Source organism: Achroia grisella, unplaced genomic scaffold (genome assembly GCF_030625045.1).
Source record: "Achroia grisella isolate CSIRO2021 unplaced genomic scaffold, CSIRO_AGI_Agris_v1 utg900, whole genome shotgun sequence".
In the NCBI taxonomy this organism is placed as follows: Eukaryota; Metazoa; Arthropoda; class Insecta; order Lepidoptera; family Pyralidae; genus Achroia; species Achroia grisella.
Genome location: NW_026713059.1, coordinates 1,749,295 through 1,773,622, shown reverse-complemented (window position 1 = coordinate 1,773,622; position 24,328 = coordinate 1,749,295). Strand labels below are relative to the sequence as shown.

The following is a 24,328-nucleotide window of genomic DNA, read 5'->3' as shown; positions in this document are numbered from 1 at the left end:
AGCATAATCATAACCAAAATATATCTCAACGTTTTAGTCAAGTATTGATCAATATGTTCAGTGCTAATATATAAATGACAAATATAATATCAAGTTGCACAGCAAGCAAGTCGGTAAGATAAAAAAAAATTGTGCTCTACAAACTTAATGTGCTGCTTCTATCCTATTTCTCTCTATTATTTATAATCCAAATTTTAATCCATAATATTATAATTAAATAAATATTCAGCCGCAGATATATGTAGATACTATGTGACCTACATGTGCAATTTTCAGTATACACGGAGTTTTTGTATGTTATTTTATTTATATATATATGTATTAAATTATAGGTCATCTATATATAAACAATTATTTTTATGATAACAACTTAAAACAAATATCATTCTATACCGTGTTTAACTGACTTACAAGAAGAACAAGTACACAAGGCAAACCACCAAGAACTGTATACAAATCGTTAAGTGTCTATTTGCAGTCTCAACTACCTATTCACTAAACCCTACTTCTATCCTGTAATTCAAAACTTTGTAGGTATAATTTTTTTTAAATCTATATTTGTACTATATAATATCTACCTCTAATATGAATATATTAGAGGTAGATATCATATAGTATATCATATGAGTATTCACTCATACTATATGAGTTACTTTAAAGACCACAGGTAGAATATTCGAGGCGTATTTGGAGCGACTATTGAGTCTAGTGCTGGTAATAATTCTGTCAAGTTAATCTCCACGCGATACTGCTGACATCCATCGCTATTAAATAAATTAACTGTGATTGGAATAATAGAATATATGAGTGAAAGAAATAAAACCAAATTGTAAATTGAAAAGAGTTTAATTTAATTTAAAAGATATGTATCGTTACCTGCTGTAACGATAATATTGAGCTCCGTTTCGATCACTGCCATTAGCTGTCCACTCCCATTCATCAATATCTTGGTCATCATTTCTCGACTGCGATCTTCCTGCAGAATAGTCTCTTTCCTCCCATAATTCTTCTCCAGCTGGTTCTTCCTCGATTATTTCTAAATCGTCATCCTCGTCGTTATTGTCCATTTCTTCATCAACTTCGTCCTCTTCCTCTTCTAAAATCTCCTCTAGTGCCTCTATTTTTTCTCGTTGAATTTCATATTCCACTTCGACTTCTGGTATTTCTTCTAATACTTCTCTGTGAGCTACAAGATGTTGTCTGCTTCTAATTATCGGTAGTTCTATTTTTTCCTCATGTTTGATCTCTGATATTTCATCTTCCTGTTTTACATCTATCTCTTCCACTATTGGTTCTATGTTATCTAAATTTTGGGCCTCTTTCTTTTCTGTTTCAGGCCAAAAAGATATTTTTTGCAGTGACTGCATGGGAGTAATAAATGTTAATGTTAAAATAATTGATGTTAGTATTATACCTGATATTTCTTGGAAGTCAATCTGAAAAAAAATAAAATGCAGTTTATATATTTTAGTTACATTTTAAGCTAAGTTTAATACAAAACTACATAGCTGGTTAAAATGATATACAGCATTTTTGGCTCAAATAGACAAAGTATGTACTACTTATTACATATGGGATAATAGAAAAATTAATATTGCATACTGTTATAGCTTTAATACAACAAACTATTTTAACACTTAATCAACCTCTTACCAGTGATATCAAGGTGAACTCCGATGAAGTTCTGACAGTGCCTGCGTTCGTCAGAAAAACAATAAACTGGCATAAATAGAGGGCATACGACAGACGGCTGATCAGAACCAAGGGCCGGCAGCAAAGGAAACCAACCAAGGAATCTGCAACAAAGAATATATATATATTTGGATATGCATATCCCCTAAATTACACATTTTTACAAATTTTAAACAGACTGAGAAAGGGTTTATAATACTACTTTTAATAATACTATTTTTAAAATATTAATATTTTTTTCGCATTAACAGTCATTCAACCAAAAATACCATTGTACTCAGGGTATTTTTAAGAATATACTCATATTTCGCATGGCAATTTTCAGCAACTTAAAATGTCTTGCGTACAGTTTATTATTACACAGAATACGTATTGGCTACCTTTGTGTTTACCGAGTCAATAATCGCTAGCGTAAGTATTGATATTCGAATCGATAATAGATATTGCTACAATACCCTAGAGGTTACCATGCGAACTAAAACCAGCATTCTAGGTCTATACCAGTACCTATTTACCTATAATACTACAGTATACATCCACTATGTACGTACATTAAATGTTTACTTTGTCAACCAATTTAAAAAATAAGTGTAAGTATTTTTTGTGGAATAAACAATGTTTTCGCAAATAATCAATGCAAACTGACTGTGCATAATAAACGAGTTTTATTCATGTTGATATTATAGGAACATACAGAAGAATGTAATTCACAATAACACTCTCCGTTCTAACGTTGCCTGGAAGAGGTCGATGTTTAACGATCAAAATAATCATCCATTGCTACGTTTTTCTAATTCTTAATATTCATATATGTAATATGATTTTATCATACTATTTATGTGTAAGTTTTTAATTTAATTTATGATTATGAATTCTTCTATAATTTATATATTAATATATTACTATTTAGTACTCCGAGTCTGTGCCAACTGGACAACGTACTAAAAATGTCATTTCACTCATTAAAGGTATATTCAGGTAATAAAATATAATTATTCCCTGTTATTATTTTGTATCTACTACTCACTTCTTATTTTTCGTCCTCATTAAACGAATAAATACATAGATATAACTGAATATAAATTTAAATAATGAAATAGAATATACAATAAATATAGTACAATCCTGATAATGATATAGAATTCTGCCAATTTCAAGACCCTTCCAAAATAGTACAGAACCAAATTATAGAAAGAGGTAACTCATGTAATTTAGTTTATTAATGTCACACTCAACTTCTAAAGTGCCGTGGTCTATTCGGACTTCACCCCAAAGTTCGTGAATTCAAATCTCAGGGACGCAAAAATCTTTGTCTGTCTGTGTCAATTTATATTTCTGACTCAGTCTTCGATCATGGACACCTGGATAAATCCAAGAAACGCCGCCAGGGTTGCCACATTCTTGAATCCAATGTATTTGCATATCCAGCGAAACTTGAGCACATTCTGTTTAACTCAACTTCGACTGTAGACTTAGACGTAGACTACTCCATATGAGATATGAGTCGTGAAGTTATAACATTATACTTACTGCAATTTCCGCTATGCACCACGTAGATAACCCAAGCTATAGACACGGCTGATGCTATTGGGGCTAATGACGCATACTGGGCTGCAAAGGTCACATTGTACCGATATTGAGGGTACCCTGAATCCATGCCAGCCCATAGCACCAAACCCCATAATGTGGAGCTTAAAAGCCATCCCAGCGTCAGGAAAATCTGATAACAAATGTAAACAGTACTGCATTTTTTTATTCTTTTTTTTTCATAATCGAAATCTTGATATTTGATAACTTTTTTTTATTTTAGTACGAAAAATATAAAAACGTAGTTGATATATTTCATCGTCATCAGTAAATGGGAACAGTTTTAATCAGACCGAACTAGAAAATTACATTTTTCAATCTAATACACAATACATACAAAAATGAGGGAATTAAATATCAAAATAATATATATGCCAAGCCGTTTTGCAATCCCAGCAATAAATAAGTCAACAAAGAGTTCTGCCCGAGTTTACATTATACCTAAATACCAGTAAGCAAGTAATCAGTGATATTTTACACAACATGTAATTTATTTTACGACAGTTATGACTTGATTGTTTACTATCCTGCTGTACAGAATACATACTTTAAAAGTGAATTCAAATGGCAGCAACTGGCGAACAATAAAAACCTTACAATGCAAATAGTAATAATAAAACAAACTAATCCAAGAGGCAGCGGTAGACTCGCCTCCTGTCATATTTCATTAAAATATATTCAGCAAAACAACTTTTTTGTGTGAAATTTTGAAAAACAATTTTTTTCTGCACAGCATATTTACAAGTATTTGTTTGTATATATTCAATTTGAAGGTTTTTGCCCACAAATACAAGCCTGCCTCAAAAAAAAACATTTTTTATGTGAAATAGCACAAGATTTTCTTTTTTAGAAGTACCTTTTATATATATTATATTTGATTTAATTCTCATAAGGCCAGTGCCTCTTATAAAACGTAATGTTAATTGCATTGATATGCCCATACCTTTGACAACATCTGGGATCACGAAAATGTAATATTATTTTTCGTAATCTTATTATTGTAATTCTAATTATGAAAGTACATACGTACCTTTCCATGTGAAGCAGTTTTCTTCAATGCGAGTCCCAAACTGATTCCTATCAAGTATGGCGTGGATCGATGGAACGTGGAAGTATAACTCAGCCGAGCTGTTCTATACAACTGGCTGACACTGAAAGGTAATAGCAATAAAACAATAAATAAACATAGAAATATTAACTAGGCATATACTGTAAAAAGTACTCTGCCTGGATGTTTCAGTCCCACCTATCTCAACTATCAAACAGGTTGCTTTGTAAGCTATTTTTCTATTTCAGGATATAAATTACGCAGTGAAATAACGAGATTAGAGGCAGGATATCTTAGTGTCTGTAACGTATGAGGTGGTATCACAAGTATCACATGATAACGTGATATTCATGTAGAAATACGACGGTGATCGCTTAACGTCAGGTGGGCTGTCAGCTTGCTTTCCATACCAATTTCATAAAGAAACATAATCAGTACGAGAAGAAGTCAAAGCAAATCAAATCAATCGAAAATAATTTATTTATGTAGGAATTATAGCCGCTTATGAAAATCAAGTTTTAGTACGAGTATTAACACTTCTTTTCCCCTAGTTGTCGTACGCACTTAAATGGCTTACACGCATACATACATACATCTTTATCATTATATCTCCTATTGATTCTGTATAGAAAGCAGTAAATTACAAAGATTACAAACAACATAAGCAATCTTTGTGTTATGTACATCCACATATATGATATACAGATTGCGCTTACAGTATTCTTATAGCGTGTACACATCTGTACTTGTATATATTATTTATACATATCTTCGACAATATATCTATACTGCACTGTCAGCTTTAAAGATCTGCACGAACATATTATGAACATATTTAATATGATTTTTACCACCCAATAATCGGAATATTATTATTGTTACGTATTCCGAACACTTCCTTAGTATAAACAGGTTGTATTACCGGCTCGGTTACTTTTCGAGCAAAAGGCATTCGAAAGTACTGGCCACCAGGAAAATGCGTATCGCCACTTAAATGTAGAAAAAATTGAAATTGAAAATGGAACTGTTACAAAAAAGACACTTCGAATTTGTTATTTTAAACAAAAAAATATAGAATTAATATAAAACTTATTAATAAATCTACACTATAAAGTAAGTGATCATTAAACTATTGTATAAACTACACGTTGCATCGGGAAGTTCTTGGGCAAAGGTGAGTGAGTATAATGTTACTTTGCAGTGTTCGGAGCGTGAAGACATTTTTCCTAGGCGAATTCAAATATTTCTCCTACCTTCTACAAAATTTCCTTTCTTTATATAAAATACTGTCCATTTCTTGTTTTTTACTTAGTACATATTTATAATCCAACAATTCTCATTCAAACATTCACAAAACATTGCAAAATTAAAATAGGATTCTAAAATAATTCTTTTTTTACATAATCTGTAACTGAAGCGAAGATTTTCTATGATTCGCTGATTGTTTATAATAATTTAAATGTTGAGATATATCTAATACATCATTATATAAAGAGTTCAACTGTATTTTAGAATTTTTTGGGAATGACACGGAATAATGAAAAGATCGAAATAAAAAAGGCACACCAAATTTAATTCATTTAGTTATATTAATTAACCCGTTTCATAAAACAATTTTGCCAGACAGACCCATATACAAATGCGAAAGTGTATCTGTCTGTCTATCTATTCGTTACCCTTTAACGGGTGGAAACGAATCATATGGTCATAAAGATCGGTCACTTCCTGAGAATGAACATAACTTTACTTTATCACTACAAAAGCAGACAATAAAACTATTTACTACCATAATAAGAAATTAAATACCTACTATTATATAGACTGAATGTAGGTATACTAAATCCTACAGATATATTTATATAAATTATTTTAGGAGCACCAGTTTCCGATTACACATTATTGGTAAACCAATCTGTGGTGAACAGAATCTAATTAGGTAACCTGAATATTGAATTTCATTACTAGATGAGACTATGGTTATAAAATTCGAGAAGCTTTATAAATATTAGTTGCCTTAGGCAAAATATTGTAGCTTATTATTCCAGAAAATTAATATATATATAAAATTCTCGTGTCACAATGTTAGTTACCATATTCTACGAAACGGCTTGACCGATTTTTATGAAATTTTATAGGTATGCATATTCAGTAGGTCTGAGAATCGCTTACTATTCTATTTTTCATATCCCTAAGTGATAGTCAAAAAGTACTGGTTTTCTGCCCCTAACATTTTTTCTTATATTTAGGACAAATTATTTTTTCATAATGTGGCATTTATACAACCAACCCTACTACCTAACATACTACCCTAAACATACAACCCTAAATTTTCACTCGTCTATCACCAACCCCAATTTTTTAAAAGCGATTTTAATTTGTATGGCAGACAACGTTTGCGGGGTCAGCTAGTATAAGATTTGTGTTTAGACATTTTGCATTAAAGCATATTACTTTAATAGTAAATAATAAAATACATCATGTAAGTGAATGTATTCATATGTAAATAAATCTTACCTGGCTCCCTGGTAAGCCAGCATGGTGAGGCGATGATCACGAACAGTTGTGTATCTTGAATATGCGGAGACTGCGTGAAATATCGGCAGTACGAATCTAGAGATTCCTTCATTGGCTTGTATGCCGCAAACTACAATCCCGCCAAGTATAGTAAGCTGCATGTCCAGTGCTAATTGGTGCGTTTGTGGTGCACACTGAAAATAAATAGTTATAATCTTTCTTACATCACTGGATACAGAATGTTTTTTTGTAGGTTTCAAACACATTTCAAGTGATGACCAATTTGTGACATGTGTTTCTTCTTATATATACTGGTGATTGTTGCCACTTATCACCACTAGGTAATCAGCTTCTTTGTTATTCTTTTTGCATAAAATAATAATAATCCAAGCTAAGCAGAGCTTGTGTTAAGTACTAGACAACTGATATAACAAATGTTTTAAAAAATCATACTCATGAATACAAATGTTTGTATCGTTCGAAGAATCAAAACCGCAACCATCGGAAGCAACGCGGTATGCTAAACCACTACGCCGCCGAGGTCAGCATAAATAAGAAGAACTGGGAAACGGGTTTTGTTGAAAATAAAGAATAAATACTACATGCTATTGATATATTCTATAATATATCTATGGACGTAAGTATATCAGTTTTTATATATATCTATATATATTTTTATTTTATTTATTTATGGCCCATATTATAAATATAGACTAACATACATAAGAAATAATAATGAAATCTGTAAATAAAATTGTCTCTATGGTCACGGCACTGACCCAAACTATATAACTCAAAGGTGACTGACATAGTGATCAACGCATAGCCCAAACCACTGGACGTTATGACGTATGACGTAGGCATCCGCTAAGAAAGGATTTTGATTAATTCTATCCCCAATGGGATAAAATAGGGGATTAAAGAGTGTATGAAACTTTGTCAATTTTAAACCGATCGGACTGAGACTTTGCATGCATAAAGCTACTATGACGTAGGCATCCATCATCCTAAGAAATAATTTTGATAAATTCCACCCCTAAGGGGATAAATTAACGCGAGCGAAGCCGCGGGCAAAAGCTAGTATATATATATATAATATTAAACCCTTTCATTCATAAAAGAAGTCAAAATTAAAAAAAAAATTTTGTTGAAATAAAACTTGTTGCCATTTTATTTGCATTCTCCGAGTTTATTGTCAAGATAGCTCTACCTCAGCCTTATATTGTGGGAAAACGTTTTAAAATGAAAACGGAGTTATATAAAATCTCATATTAAAATGAATGCAAACTCACGTCATAAAACTGAAATACTTTATGCCATGCATGTTATACAGAGTGGAATATTTGGCAATGCAATATTCGCAACTATGAGTATACAGAAACAACCTATACATTCGATGTATGTACGAGTATAACCAAGATGTAATATCATAGTTAAATTAGAAGCAGTGTCTGTCAATTAGTTACACCCGCGTGAAATTTATAGGCTATATGTTATTCTGATGTATAAGGCTATATTACTGTAAATATTTCATCAAAATCCATTCAGTAGTTTTTGCGTGAAAGAGTAACAAACATCCACCCATACTCACAAACTTTTGCGTTTATTGTATTAATAATAAGATTATATTATATTTCTTTTATATTATTTTTAGTTTTTTTTTTATGTATTTGACCAGCTCCTGATATTCATTTTTTTTCGAGACAACCTAAAAGTTGCGCTCATTCAAAAAGTTATCAAAGGAGCATCAAAAATTATGAATTGTGTATTCATATATAACTATCTGCCAAGTTCAAATTTGGCGCTCCCAGAACTTGGTGCCCGGCGCATGAGCCCCGTGTTGCCCCACCCCCCTGATCCGAGGCAGCTTTTGACGTAACAAATTGTACTTAACGGTTTACTGTTAAGTAAGTAAGTAATAAACGGTTAAACAATATCATTTATTACTTACTTACTTAACGGTAAACCGTTAAGTAAGTAAGTAATAAATGATATAAGTAATAAGTAATAAATGATATTGACATTGATTGAGTTTAGAAATTGTAATAAAACCAGATCTCTAGCACTCGGGACACCTACGAATCCTCGCCTTGGTACGGCTGCACCCCTTATACACCCGGGTAAAGACAGTCCTAACTAAAAACAAGGTTGCTATGCATTAAGTATTTACATATGTAAAATCAGTACATAATGATATAAAACTTACAAAGTCTAATTTTTAGTCAAAATTATATATGTGTAATCATTTCTCAAAAGTAATGGTATTTATATTAAAAAGAGTACCTAATTTTTAATTTTAAAACTTTTATAAATAATTACGTCTTATTTTGTATTAAAGATGATGGAAGTATAATAATCTTATAGAATATAATATGAAAAAAGCGTAATATATAATTCGCTGTAAAAAAGCCTCGTCGCTTTCTATCTATACCTCTGTCCCTCTCTCATAATATTCGTATACAACAAACAAGCGGTGATGATATTACCCTTATATATGAGCTTACTCATCAATGAAGATCATACAAGTATTAGAATTATTCCAACAGTGCATACTGGAACTTACCATATCCTCAAAGCCGAAATAGTTCTGGACATATAGTAGATTCCACCACCAGCCCTGTTGACAGACCTCGGCGTTCTTCGTCACAAATGTACCCCACATAGGTCCCTCGGAGATGTTATCCCAAATATAAGCATAGAACAGAACGACAGCTAGCAGAGCTGGTGAAAGTCTGAAAGAGTACTTTTTAGGTAATCATACATAGTGTCGGTGTCTCATCACAAGTAGCGATCACGTGGCGCGTGTTAATTTTTTAGGATATAGGCGCAGTACTTGCGTTACAAAATTAATGGGTGAACTTATTTGAATGAGGTTTTGTCTAATGGTTTTCACTAGCAACTTGCCGTTATATTTTGTGTTTATTTGAATTTAATCGATTAATAAACAAATAGTTGTTTAATTTATTGTTATTTCGAATAGCACGTGTACGAAGTCACAGCCAGATCTCTACAATCATTACTTAATTAATTTACGTGTATAGAAAATAAAATAATCTATCTTCAAGCCGTTCAACTGTACCCGCGAAAACATTACACACCTACAGACGGGCGTACTTGCATTTACAATATTAGTATGGAATTATGGTTAACAGACGTTACGTTATAACTTTACATCAGGTATTTACTTAAATACTTGATATAAAGTTATAACGCAACTTAAGTACGAGTGGTTACTCGTACTTCCCTTTTCATTACAAGTCAAAATAACTAGTATTTTACCTCTCAAATCAAATCAAATAAAAAAACATTTATTCATGTAGTTCATTGTAGCGTCTTATGAAATTAAATATTTTTTTATTAATATTTTTCCCTACCGTGCAGTTCAGTATACAGATAATTGAAAAGAACTGGCAAGAAACTCAACTGATTTTCTTTTTTCCTTATCACATCACTCTTCATACAAAATTAATATAGATCGAATAAACATGCTAATAATTCTGTTTGTTTACACTTGACTAAACTACCGGTTATTAATTCTGTCCAATAATTTGAAATATTAAATAACATTGACATTGTTAAAACCACAGAATAAATCATTTGAATGTTGGAATTGTAATCCAACTGTCAAGCGCTTTGATTAGCGGTGTGACAGCTGAACCATTAGAGTCCAAACAAATAAACTCCTCAAATAATATTACTATCAGAATTTCTGTCTACATATAATTTCAAAATCCAATGTTAAAATGGACACTAAACGATGAAACGATAGAAAAAATAAAGTAATCTACCTAATATGTGACGCGAAAGTAATCTAAACTAATAAATAAATAAGAAATACAGGCGAATTTTATTTTTTATTCGTAATATAATTTTCTAATTATGTTATTATATTATAATCTAATATTATATAGTTTCGTAATTGGGCACGTCGCATACGACCTTTGAGAAAAAAGTATTCATATTTACAAATACGTAAGTTTGCTACTTAGATAATTACAGGCGTTTTAAATAATCCACAATTATTTGCCAAGTAACAAATGTTATCATACCTATTATATCAAATAAGTATTATGTTGTAATAATGTAACAAAAATATAAATTATTATGGGAAATAAGAAGCCACAATGTAGACAGCCACTATTTCTATTATCAAGAAAATAATTTCAACAAAGAATTGATCATCACATTAAATATAAATGAGATACTGTCATATTGGACAAATAAATATTAATTTCTGATAACTTTAGTAGAAACATATACAATACATATATATATGGAGCTAGTATGCTGGGGAGACTAAAGAGGGTAATGGAGATTATTTTTCTTTTTCATCATATTATTGATCAATTGATGTCACTACTGGTATTATCTACTCAATAGGTCATATTATACAATAGCTGAATCTTGTATAGCTTATTAGCAAATTTAGAATATGATTTACGTGCGTAACAAATTTCATTGTGTTTATTATATTATATGAAATTTGTTACAAAAAATGTAATTTGTAGGATTGTCCTACTATGTAAATTTCTTTGATTTGAAAGTCCCAATGTTCTTACAATAGGCAGGAAACACTGATGCTGAGAGAGAGTTCTGCTCCTTCGCGGCTAGCATAAGGAAAGACGGTGCAAATCGGTTGGTACGAGCTGCAGGGATATCAACTGTATATGAATAGTTACTGATTCCACGATGACAGTTAATAATTTATTATTTTACCTGAGATATCTAGACAGGAGTTTTCTAGGAGCACTAGCGCTGGTGAAACGGTGTGCCATCAGCGCTCCGCTGAGGAGTAGGAAGCAGTCCGTGTACATCCAACCAGCTCGGCACCATGACCAAATGGCAGAGCTTACTGTCTGGAAAATGTTTTAAAAATAAACGTCATATGTACCGGTCAAAATCTTATTCCTATTTAGTGCTTATAGTCTCCGAGCCAGAAGCGAATTACATCAATCATTAACCACAGTCGGAAATAAAAAGAAAAGTACATTCTTCTATAATAATTATAGAGGAATTCACTCCTTTTTTTCTTTTTTTTCATATAATTACAGAACATTAAACTTTTTATGAATAAATAAGTAATCCCCAAAAAAACTAATAAATTGTAGCTAATAATTTTATTATTATTTTAAAATATACACTAGCTACGCGTCCCGGCTTCACACAGGTGTACATATAATATACATATAAACCTTCCTCTTGAATCACTCTACCTATTGCTGAAGTCCGTTGCGTAGTAAAACAAATCTAAGCGAACAGACGGCGGAAACGACTTCGTTTTATATTATGTAAAGATTATAACTAAGTAATTATGCATTAAAAAAAAGTCAATAATGAGCACGCAAACATCACTTGCTTAATAAATTATTTATTACTCGAATAAAGTCATGGGCACACCAAGTTGAATATAAAAACGTCCTTTTTGGAGTCAATCAGTTGACAATGACGGGAGTACAATACTAATAAAAGTATATACATAGACACGTGGTTCAATGATTGCAATTTAAAATCAGATCCTACCTTGATCCAGTAACCATTTCATCAGTGCCGACATGGTAGAATATTAAAAACATGAGTCATTTGAACGTACCATGTGCACGTATCGCCATACTCAGGGGAATGGATATTTCCGGCGAAATGAAGATGGATTTAAACCAGAAATACATAAAGCATAGTATAATAGCTGGAACATGGAACAAAGTGAGTTTTAACTACACTCATTCAATTAATTAGGTAGGGAAAAAATAAAATTATAATGTAAAAATTTGACGTTCATAAGCGGCTAAAATGTCCTACATGAATAAATGATGTTTGAATTTGAATTTATTAGAAAGAAAGAAAGAAAAATAATAAATAGGACTATTAGTATTATTTATTTAAGTACCAAGAATTGCATATAATATCAAAATTTTCATTTCGTCATATAATTATTTTAATAACATTATTAGCTTTCAATTTAATTTTATCTTACTATTGATGGTTTAAATTTAACAATTAATTTAGATGACATAATTAACATATTTAATTTAATTATTATTTATATTAATAATATAAATAAAATGAATATTTACCAACTTAACGAATAAGCAAACATTTTTAATAATAATAACATTAGTTTATTTATTTATCACATAAATAAATTTTTATAAAACAGTTACAGTTCTAAAATTTACTAGTATTTTTTTCGGGCCCCTCCGAACTTATAACTATTGATGCTGTTGATGAATTATTTTTAGGCATTAAAAATTATTAATAGAGCATTAATTAATTTTCCCTCTAATATTTCCATTTGATAAAATTTTGGATTTTCAGATATACAGATGTATATCCAACATATATAGTATAGACTAGAAATAAAATATTAAAAGAAATATATAAAAATGCTCTTAGCTATCTCTCATTTACAATGTACGTTTACAGAGAACAAAACTTAAGAAGCTGGGCAAGGATTCGATTCGTACGCTTCAGAAACAAAGCACTTTAAATTAATCTAAAATGACCTTTGTGGGTTTGAACAGTGAATCTAAAATGCTTGAATAGTGGAATGCTTTCATCCATCGTCGATAAATTACATTGCGAACCTTAAGTCTTAGTTAAACAATAAATTAATTATGAATGTCTAGACGGACTAGTGAAAGTAATAAATTCAATAGTAAGTAGATAGCTACCCATCTTGTGAAAGTAATAAGTGCTTAACATCCCCGAAAATACAATATTAAACGACTAATACTATTTCTTAGTATGAATAAAAAATTAAAAGTAAGTTTGTTTATTTTAGCGCGCTAACGTCCGGATATCAAAAAACCTTTTTACATTTGCTAACAGTATTCTAAAACATAGTTACAGACTATTAAACATTACGCTAAGGTCCTCAGAAGATCAAAAAAAAAAGAAATTAACGCAAAAGGAAAGAAAGGAATAGCGCAAGCGATGCGATTCGGTGCGATAGTGAATATGTCATGTGCGTCATGTCATTGAAAAGAAACAGTCAGTGAAATCCTGAGTAATACTAGTTTAAAAATTATCTAAATATACGTAAATTTATACATATCTCGAAAACATAAATAAAACTTTCGTACAAATCTCATTTTTGATAACGTTTTCCTGTTTAATTTTATTGGTAAGGTCTCTGAAAAATAAGCAATAGTTTTTATAAGACAAGTTGACCAGGCTCTGTTTATATTACCAACAACAACTCTGGATAGAATCATATCCCACGCGGAACTGCATAAATTTCGAAGTCAACAAAATATAGTACATATATTTTTAGTAAATATAAAAAAACTAAATATATCACATTGTAGCTGGTCTTTTTTATACTTGGAATATAATTATGATGAAAAGTAAAGAACCGCGCACGTCTTAAACAAAATACGAATATATCTCTGTCTCGCCTATTTCAGCCTTCAAGCATCTTTCTTTGTCAGGCTTTACTTTTTCGGTTTTGCGAGATATGGCAGTGAATTTACAGGGTGTTAGGTCTATTGCTGAGGCTGAGGTTATTTACCCCTCAGAAATATCAATATCTGATACCATAGGCGTCAAATGATAACGTGATATCCTAGACGCTTTACATGTATATTACATGTACAGCGTCTAGGATATCACGTTGTCAATTTCCATAGGCGTCAAATGATGCGTCGTAGCTTATATAGGCCACGATTGTCAATTTCCATCAAGTCGGAGTAGGTATATTTACATTTTCAATAATATAAATAAATATTACGAACCTCAGCAATCTTCACACGGTTTGTGTATGGCGTAACAGCTAAAGGCAAGAACTTGTGTGCAAGCAGTAGAGCAATAGTGGCCAATCCCCTGATGCCGTGGATGCAGGAGATCTCATCTGCAGTTCCGGGCGCAATCAACTTGTCAACAGTGCGGTACAGAGAGAAGGCACTGACGAAACCATCTAATAAAAGAAATAATAATAGAATTAATTTAAATTGAATGGCAGTTGATTCGTTGGTTAGACCTAAAGTTTGTATCTGTGAAAACTTTAGATTAAACCCTTCAGATCGGCCCGATTGATCATCTGTACACATTTGATAATGAGAAATTTAATAATGTTATAAAATGAAATTATTAATTTGGGAAATATTGGCACTGTAGATGTTGTTACCACAGATAACATAATATTACATATTGTTACGTAAAAAAATATTTATCATTAATATTGACTTAAAATCTTGTTGCATTTTCTAGCAATCAACCATTGATGGTGCATAAACAAGTTGTTGGCGATGCAAAAATTTGTGACAATTATTTAAAATTTAATGAATTTTATACATTATACAAATATTACATATAATAATTGCCATATTACTATGTACATATATTTTTTAATTTTCATAATATAAGTAACTAATCTGAAACTATCGTCAATATTTTATGAAACAACTATTTATAATATAATTTGGGTTAAATAAGCCAATCGAGAGAAATCAATGATTCAGTAGCAATTTGGAAACGCCTATTAAATATGTACAAGCAATGTCGAAACTTAACGTTATACATTATGTATGTTTTGTGAGATAAGCAAAAGTTTGATAATAGATAACTTGCTAATTAAATAATATATAAATTGACATAAAAATTTAAGTGCCTACTATACTTTTCAAAATCTAGAAAAAAAATACATCCGTCCAATTGCAAATGGGCGATCTAAAAGTGAAACGTTAACTATGTAGTACGCAGATCTTTTCTTTAATTCGTTAGATCGTTTGATAATATAATATATACTAATTATGTTATTAAGTAGTAGTAGCTTATCCATTGGAGAAATTAAATGTAGTTACTTTTGAGGGCGGATATTGCTCCATTAATATAACAGTACATTAATAGAGTATTTATTCAGTGCTGCTCCAGTTTTAACCGTAATTAGTCTTAGTAAAAAACATATCATACAATTCGTATTAAGGTCCTATTAACTACACAAGGTTTGTACTACCAATAAATATTGACGGCCTCGCTGGTCTAGCGGTTTAACCTAAAAGGAATCGAATCCGTTGCGAGCTCGATTCCTTCTGTATAATAAGTGTGTGAATTTCACGATTATAATAGGAATATCGTCATAAACAAAGGGTGGTTTCGGTTCTTTAAAAAAATGAAGTCGAGTTCCGTTTCAATGAGACAAGGATCGATGTAAGAAGTAAGAATTATTTTTATATAATAAATATTGGGAGGTTTTGTCGCAAAATCTATTCTAGTGACTGAACTATGACTACATGAACCTTAATTAAGACGCAGTAATTATGTATACATAAAATGTGTACACGATAAATGACAATGATGCATTATTAATACGCTGTAGTCATTACACAATCGAATTTAAATTGCTTAGATGTTTACATATAAAACAATTAGTAACCGTGACCCAGCTAACATGTCGATAATATAATCGGAGATGTTGAAACAGGAATCATAGCCGTGAACTCGGAAGATGACCACAACATTAATTTATTCCACTCGACGTTAGATGTCGCTGATATATGTATTTGATTTTTATGGTTGTTTTATATTTTTTCTTTATTTTATACATTGCAAACGTGGGCGTACTCAGGGGGGAAATTGTGTGATTTACAATATTATGCGTCAACTTGAAAATAAAACATCAGATTTTTGTAAAATTATAATTACTGGCCAGGAATTGAACTGGTGGATTTGATGATATGAAACACACAGCCTGTATAAAAACTTGTAGATGTATGGTGTAATATTTTGTTATCTGTGGTATGGGCGATTCTTTCACGAAATCTTTTTACTAAAGATCCTCGAAAGTCAATAAAAATATAAATAAGTTTAATAAAAATATTAATTTAAACTTATGCTCATTTATTTTACTATCTACCTAGAAACAGAATCTCTTGTGGCTATTTCCCCTACACACTACATATAAGTACTTCATATTTCTTATAGGTTTCTTGATATAGTATGTATAAAAAATTATGCGCGGGATTTTGACTTGCCTTTCCTTTAAAAGTAAACAGAACCAAACCAAAAATACCTACACGAATGAAGCTATTTTGATATGGGGTCGCCCTGATTCCAACTCACGACAACTGGTTATAGTTGTAAACTACTAATCCACTATGCTCATTTGTTTTTTTATGTGCCCGTACTATACTATAATATACTTTGTTAATTACAGACGAGGCATTAAGGTATATACCTAATAATTAAGTTGTATTCTTCGCAATTCTCGCGTAGGTATAAACGAAAATCAGCGCACACGAGTTTTACAAATGCTAAGTTTGCAACTATGCCGCTTTTTATGTATATAGTAATTATATCACAATAAAATTATTGTTTCATAAATAACAATAGTTTAGATAAATAAAATTTAAGTGTCTGCTCGCAATTTCAAATAAAGTTTAATTTGAAATTGTTATATTACTCTGTTGGAAATATAACATATAAGTAAAGTATGTACGTAAAACTATTTTTTTCTCACTAGATAGGCAAAGGACATGTATGTTGCTGCCATATTTTGATCAGTTTTTTATTATTCATCAATCATTATTTCGCTTGCATATTTTGTATAGCTATGATTTATATTCATTCGTAACACACGTGGCTACCACAGAATACCAGCAATTTAATTTGCACATGTTGCAGTGGCGGTCATGTTGACGACAAATTGCGACATCGTTTTGTTGTAAAATTATTATATATTGATGTTACAAATAATATTTTTTCATCTTTTTCTTTTTGTAACTATACCTAAATTGTGACTAATATATAAAGTAAATTACGGTCTCGGCGGTATTAGGCTTTAGCACACTGTCTTACTTCTGATGGTCGCGGGTTAGATTCCTCACCCACTGCAAACATGCGTATATGTGTATTTACAAAATGTATCTAAATATTCTATCAGTTGTTTGGTATCACAAGTTATGTTTGCTTGAGACTAGATGACGCTGTGTGAGTTGTCCAGGGTAATTTTTATTAAAGTACCTACGAGTACCTACAATGAGATAATTATTCTACACGAATATTTTATAAATCCTATCCTAATATCCTATTAAAAATGTGTCTTGTCTGTATGTTTGCGAACCTTTCATGAAAAGTGAGAACGAATCTTCATGAACGTGATCACATGAAGATGAAGAAGACGTGGGCGGCCACAGTCTATATTTTATCTCAAATAAAGCAGACGAATCCGTGGGTAATAGCTTGTCCATTATAAAAACACTATCGTTACTAAAACATCACCAATTCATGAAAACAGATGTTGTCTAGACAATATTAGTTTTCCACGTACCTATAAATAAGTAATTACCTGGTCGTTTGCTTGATTCTTTCTCTTTTTCATTGTCTTTCATCTCTTTTACCTCAGTCGATTCCTCTGGATTATCAGTGTCTTCAGATTGTCTCCTAGCAAAGAAATCTTGAACTGTCGCCAGAAATACTAATAGAATAATGACAGCATAGAAGGCTCTGTAATGAAAAAAAAACAATTCAATTAAAAACTAATTATAGAGGTAGAATCTGTGAAAAATTGTCACCTATTTTACCGTCAAGCTTTATAAGTTTAAGGATGAGATAAGGCATTAAAACGAAAGGGTACCGAGGCTATCTTCAGTCCTCCAAAATGGTAACGCGTTAGTACTATCATAGCCGACCAAATAATGCAATTACATAAAAACAAAACATTTAGTACTTGATGGAATTATCTTATTTACTTACTATCAAAAATGTATTTCTCCGCTTACTTCTTGTAAACTATGTAACGTATTTCAATTTCGTTTTTTTTTCCTAACGTTTAAATGTAACGCTCAGTGCCGTTCGATAATTACCAAAAAAATCCTCATAAGTTTATATGTCGACTATTATATACCGCAGACTATTCACCCAATATATATTATATATATTACTAGCAGTGTCCGCTACTTCGGTATCGTAACCTTAAATAGCATTTTATTTTATTCATCTTAAGGGTATTTTTTTATATACTTTGTATGTCATATTTATAAATATTAATAATCAACAGCCTAAAAAATATATTTAAAGCTTCTAGCTTTTAATTTCATTTAAATCGGTTCAGTAGTTTGGTGTGAATGCACGACAAACATACAGCCAGATTCACATTTATAATGTTAGTAAGGATTATTGATATATCAACTCACAATGTTAAAAGTGTTGGAAGCTGCATCCATTCTTCCCACCATTCATTTCCTGTCGTCGTTTGACAGTCCCTGCTGTCCACTTTAACCCGTATGACCAATCCACTGACGTGCTGATAGTGCATGAGGGCATCTTTGACCACCACTTCAACATCCTGCGGATTGCAGGCGGAGGGCACGCAGATGCCCCAACTTAGCGTTGAAAAACGCGGCACAAAGTGACCTGGCTGAACAAATTATGATACAGCTAAATATATAGTCTAAGGTAATGTCATAATGTAAACAGGATTTTTTAATAACGTACAAACTCAAGTAATCCTTAACTGATATTAAAATAATTATTTCACCTATAAGTCTATAGGTGAAAAAAAAATTTAGTCCAGTCCCACGGTAAGCAGAATTTGTGTTATGACGACGAGTCCTAGACGACTCATATAAATATGAGATTTTGAGTTTTGTAAATACATACACAATATACATAGAAAATACCCAGACCGTTTCAAACAATCACACTCATAAATACAAATGTTTGCACCGTGCGAGGAATCGAACCCGCGATTATCGGAAGTAAAGCGGTGTGCTTAGATGCTAGACCATCGAGGCTGTCACATTAAATGAACGAGTAACAATCATTAAAAATACAGATTCCTACAAATATATTGTAACGATCGTCATTCATCATAATCGTTTCGATCATTTCGCGAAAAGTCTGTCTTACCCCTTTCTAGTGCCAAACATACTTTACAAACTGTATTTTGGTAGAAGGTTGAGATATGATAGTGAAATTACAGGATACGGTTGCATGATATCTTAGTCCTCCAAAATGGCAACGCATAAATGCTGCCACTGGCGTCACCTGAAGCCATGAACCGTGATCCTGTTCATGAATATAGGCAATGGTAAAATTTTAGCATCAGGTGAGCCATCAGCTTATTTACTATTCCAAAGACATAAATAATGAACAAAAACTATATAAAATAAACTAGAACTCACATCATCGATCCTACTCTTGAACAGGTTCTTGGCCTGAGCCAAATGGACGGGCACCTCCAGTTCGCGATGTTCTGCTTTCAAATCCAATCGAGCCAAACAGTACTTCCCTTGCACTTTGACAACGCTGCCAGTCTCCAACTGAACTCGTGCGCGGCTTCCCAAACACTGGTCGAAGTCTCCCAGTTGGATCCCATTACCTTGAAGCAATCCCGAGGGGATCTTCGCAGTTGCGTCGAGCACTGTAAAAAAAAACACTAACACTGTACATATGTGGTATTACTGTGGCATTCCGCAGGGAATGCTAAACACGCAAATGTTTTTAGAGGTGTGGCTGAATTATGTTACCGTACAGCATAGGATTATATATTAGTAGATATATATATTCTATGCGATACAATGAGTAAATATTCTATTAATTTAACTCTCGAGATATGGTTGTATGGATTTTAATTGGCATAAATCTCATATGCACGTTTTATTCTACCCGCGGAGCGAAGCGAGTGATTTTGAATATTTTCAAAAACATTTTGTTTGTTTTAAACTGTTTATTGATATATAACAGTGTGTATATGTTTGTATCACTTTTGTATGATTTGTTTATCATATCATGAAGTGATTTGTATATTAAATATACGCCTACGTAGTTTATACTAAAGTCTATATTAATTGAGCATTAAACATCGAAGTACATTGTTCAATTCTGAAATTTATAATATGGTTAATAGTAAGATCGTGTTTTATAGAACATTATTTTAAAGAATTAATAGTCGACCCGCCTGTAGTAATGGTATACACTGGCGGGACACCAATGAAGGATAAGATGAGGTCAGAGAGCACCTGGTGACGAATTCACCAGGTACTAACCTGGATGGTTTCCAGAATACAAAAGATACTCTGTGTGTAATTTGAAGACAAAATTAAATCCCTCACGACTAATGTCGCTACATGTGTGCAGTGCTTACGTGCCAACATTTTTATTGTGATACTAATGACTGCCCGCAACTTTCGTTCATATGACATTACTGTGCATGTGCGACATGTGTGAAAACTTATTTTCGGAATATTTGCATGAAATATTAAAAATATATATTTTCCTTTATCGTATAATAAATCTATTATTGAACCTCTTTGTCCCACCTATCTTGTCTGCCGTCTATCTTGCAAAGATATCTGCCGGAATCTAGTAAGCTGTGTTCCGATTGAATGGTAAAATATGACAGTAGAATTACAGGATTTGAAGCCAAAACAGCTTATGCCCACAGGTATCACGTAAAAACAATGTCTTTGCCCACGCGTAGAAAAAAATTGTATACTTTTTTACAAAATATAATTTCATTTTTATATTGGCTCTTCGTGCAATGACTTGCGTTCTGTAAACATCATGTAGCTACGCGGTGAATGGCTACAACACACTCATTTGGTTTATATGTTTGACATTGCACAGTTATTTTAGACATACAAGCTTTGTTTACATTTACCTTAGTGTTACATTTACAATTTCAAACTTGTTACATCTTAGTTTTTTTTTTAAAAACTTCAACTTATTTATTACACATCTTACTAATATCACAGATAATATAATATTACATACTAATATTATAAACGCGAAAGTTTGTGAGTATGGGTGGATGTTTTTTACTCTTTTACACAAAAACTACTCAACGGATTTTAATGAAACTTTACGTTAATATAGCCGATACATCAGGATAACACATAGGCTATAAATTTCACGCGGGTGAAACCGCGGACACAGCAAGTATATCATATTATTATGAACACTGTATAATATGGAGTAAAATTGTTTTGGCTCGACAGTGTTAGAAGTACATTACCTCCCATTAGCTGACTACAGAATTAATAACATTTTTTTTATCGCCACATGTGTTGAAATTACTGAATCGTTGCCAACATAAATAAATTATTTATTTCTACAGATGGTGCTGTAGATTAGTTGCAAAGCAATCAAATCGATGATATATTTTTAAATCATTAATGAAATAGTTGTGATCATATAGTAACGTTATTGTTATAATATTATAATAATATGATTTACATAAAATTATCAATAAAATCTTACAGAAGTAGACTTAATCACTCTGGCCTCTATGTATTTCAGCCAACAAGCGGTTCGTTTTGTAAGTTGTATTTCGATTTGCTATGCAGAGTATGGAAGTAGAACCACAGACATATAAGCGAAGCCCTCGGATTAGCAACGTACGACCAACAACGTAAGGACATCACGTGTCTGCGTGATGTCCGTAACGCTGTTTATTAATTACATTAAAAAAATATCACTTACTATTCAAAGCCCATAACTTTGTTCCACGTAATTGTCTCAAAAGTATTTGTCCTTGACGACGGCATTCTGAATTATGTATACGGGAGAAATTGGGTGCAAACGTTGGAAAGAACGCATAGAAGTCTTCAAATTCACTTTGAAGTAAATTACGCCGTTGCAAGGCATCTGTAACTTGTTTTAAACTACTGTCACTCTTTGAAGGCACTTCTTTGCTTTTATAAGCAGTTTCTTTGGATTTTGCTTGAGGCTTTTCCTGGTTTTCTTTTTTATCCATATCGTTTTTGGATTTTTTAGTTTCAGTTAGTTTTAATGTTTCTTTAGTTTTGTCGTCTTTTTTATTTGATTGTTGACTTGATTCCTTATTTTTCCTAGAATCATCATTATCTTCTTTTTTCGGTGACTTTTTTTCATCAGGACTCTTCAGTTTCACCGTATCTTTAGGCAATTCTTTTTGTTGCTTAACATTTTCTTTTTGCGATTTATCATCTATTGCTTTTGATTCTTCTTTTTGCATAGGTTTGACTTTCTCTGTTTCCTTTTTTTGTGCAGGATTATGTTCACCTTCCTTAGCTTTAATGTCTGACTTTTTTTTCTCGTTTTTTATGCGATCTGATTTTTCAACCGCTTTTATTTTATCATCGTTCGTAGTTGCTTTTGTTTTAAGCTCATTTGTTTGACTTTTTTCATTAGGTTTATCTTTAGTATCCTTTGTTATTCGAACATCTTTTGGTTTAGGTCCACTTTTCTCTGGGACCTTTGTAATAATTTTTTTAGTTATAGAAATCTTAATTCCTTCTTCACCATCATCATCGTCGTCATCATCGTCATCGTCATCGTGATCATTATCGTCATCGTCATCATCGTCGTCATCGTCATCGTCATCATCACCATCATCATCGTTTGTAGCTCTTTCTTTTACATTCAGTGCGGGTTTAATTATTTTTGTTTCTTTAAATACATGTTTAGAATCTACTTTAACATTATTTGTTTTTCTGTTAATATTCCTTGTGTTATCTTTAGTGTCTCCGGTATTGTCATCGGAATCGTCATCGTCGTCATCATTGTCGGAGTTATCAATATCTTTGGTTAAGGGCTTTTTAATATTTTCTAATATCTTACTTTCGGGTTTACCTGATTGCTCAAATTTTAATTGCGATTGGCTCTTGAAACCAGTTTTTCTTAATAAATCCACGTCATCGTTTTTATATACTTCACTCTCGTCCTTGACCTTTAAAGTAGCTTTACTTTCAATTTTCTTTTGGTTTATTATTTGTTGCTTCTCTCGAACTGCCTTCTTCACTTCGTCGTATGACCGCTTTTCACTTTCGCTATTAACACTATGCAGTTTGGAGCCAACTTTAGGCTCATTCACTTCACAGTTCTCACACTTTCGCGTTCTTAATTCCGGTTTATTGGTTTCATGAGCAGATTTAGGTAAATCGCGGATACGGAATGCGGTTATCACTGTCGCTAGAACAGTTAGACAAATTAAAATTAGAGCTAACGTCCATCGATAGCGCGCCATTGCCGACGCGGGTCGGTCACGGCGCCATCGCCGGATTAACTAAACAATTTTCACTCACAAACCCTAAGGTTTATTAATATCACACACTCTAAACACATCTCATTGAGTACACTGGAGGATTTCATTGATTGCTCTCAAGAATTTCAGCTAAGTATTTAATGATTGGGACTTTTTGAGATAAAGGTACGTTACCCAGGAGTTATATGTAGTGTACTGGCGTACGGGCACAGCTGATGGCATGCTTCCAACGTTAGGATAAAAATAGTATTGCAGGCGATTGTCCGGAGCGCGGCTGATTTGACGGCGATAGATTGACTGCACTCTGATAACAAACTTGACATCGTTTTCATCTATGTTAATTTTTTTAACTAGATTTACAAATAATAATAATATAAATTTATTTTATCTTTACAAATTTATTTAAGGTAATTTGTGATATATACCGGTACATAAATAGGAAATGTATTTTTTAATATATTTAGTTAAAAGCAATTTATGGTATTTTTACAAAATTAATATATATAACGGTATCCTGGAAACAAACT

General features: G+C 32.0%; 1 protein-coding gene across 1 annotated transcript; it reads right to left on the bottom strand.

Moving 5' to 3' along the window:
* Positions 1-843: 843 nt before the first annotated feature.
* Positions 844-23,986, bottom strand: LOC131853247 (uncharacterized). Its single transcript, XM_059204089.1, has 12 exons — positions 22,259-23,986; positions 19,960-20,198; positions 18,970-19,193; positions 18,123-18,280; positions 14,572-14,753; positions 11,558-11,697; positions 9,405-9,573; positions 6,842-7,035; positions 4,310-4,430; positions 3,223-3,412; positions 1,654-1,796; positions 844-1,436 (listed from the first exon to the last, which is right to left on the bottom strand). The coding sequence occupies exons 1-12, from the start codon at positions 23,781-23,783 to the stop codon at positions 873-875; spliced, it is 3,849 nt and encodes a 1,282-aa protein (XP_059060072.1). The 5' UTR covers positions 23,784-23,986; the 3' UTR covers positions 844-872.
* Between the last annotated feature and the right edge of the window lie 342 nt (positions 23,987-24,328).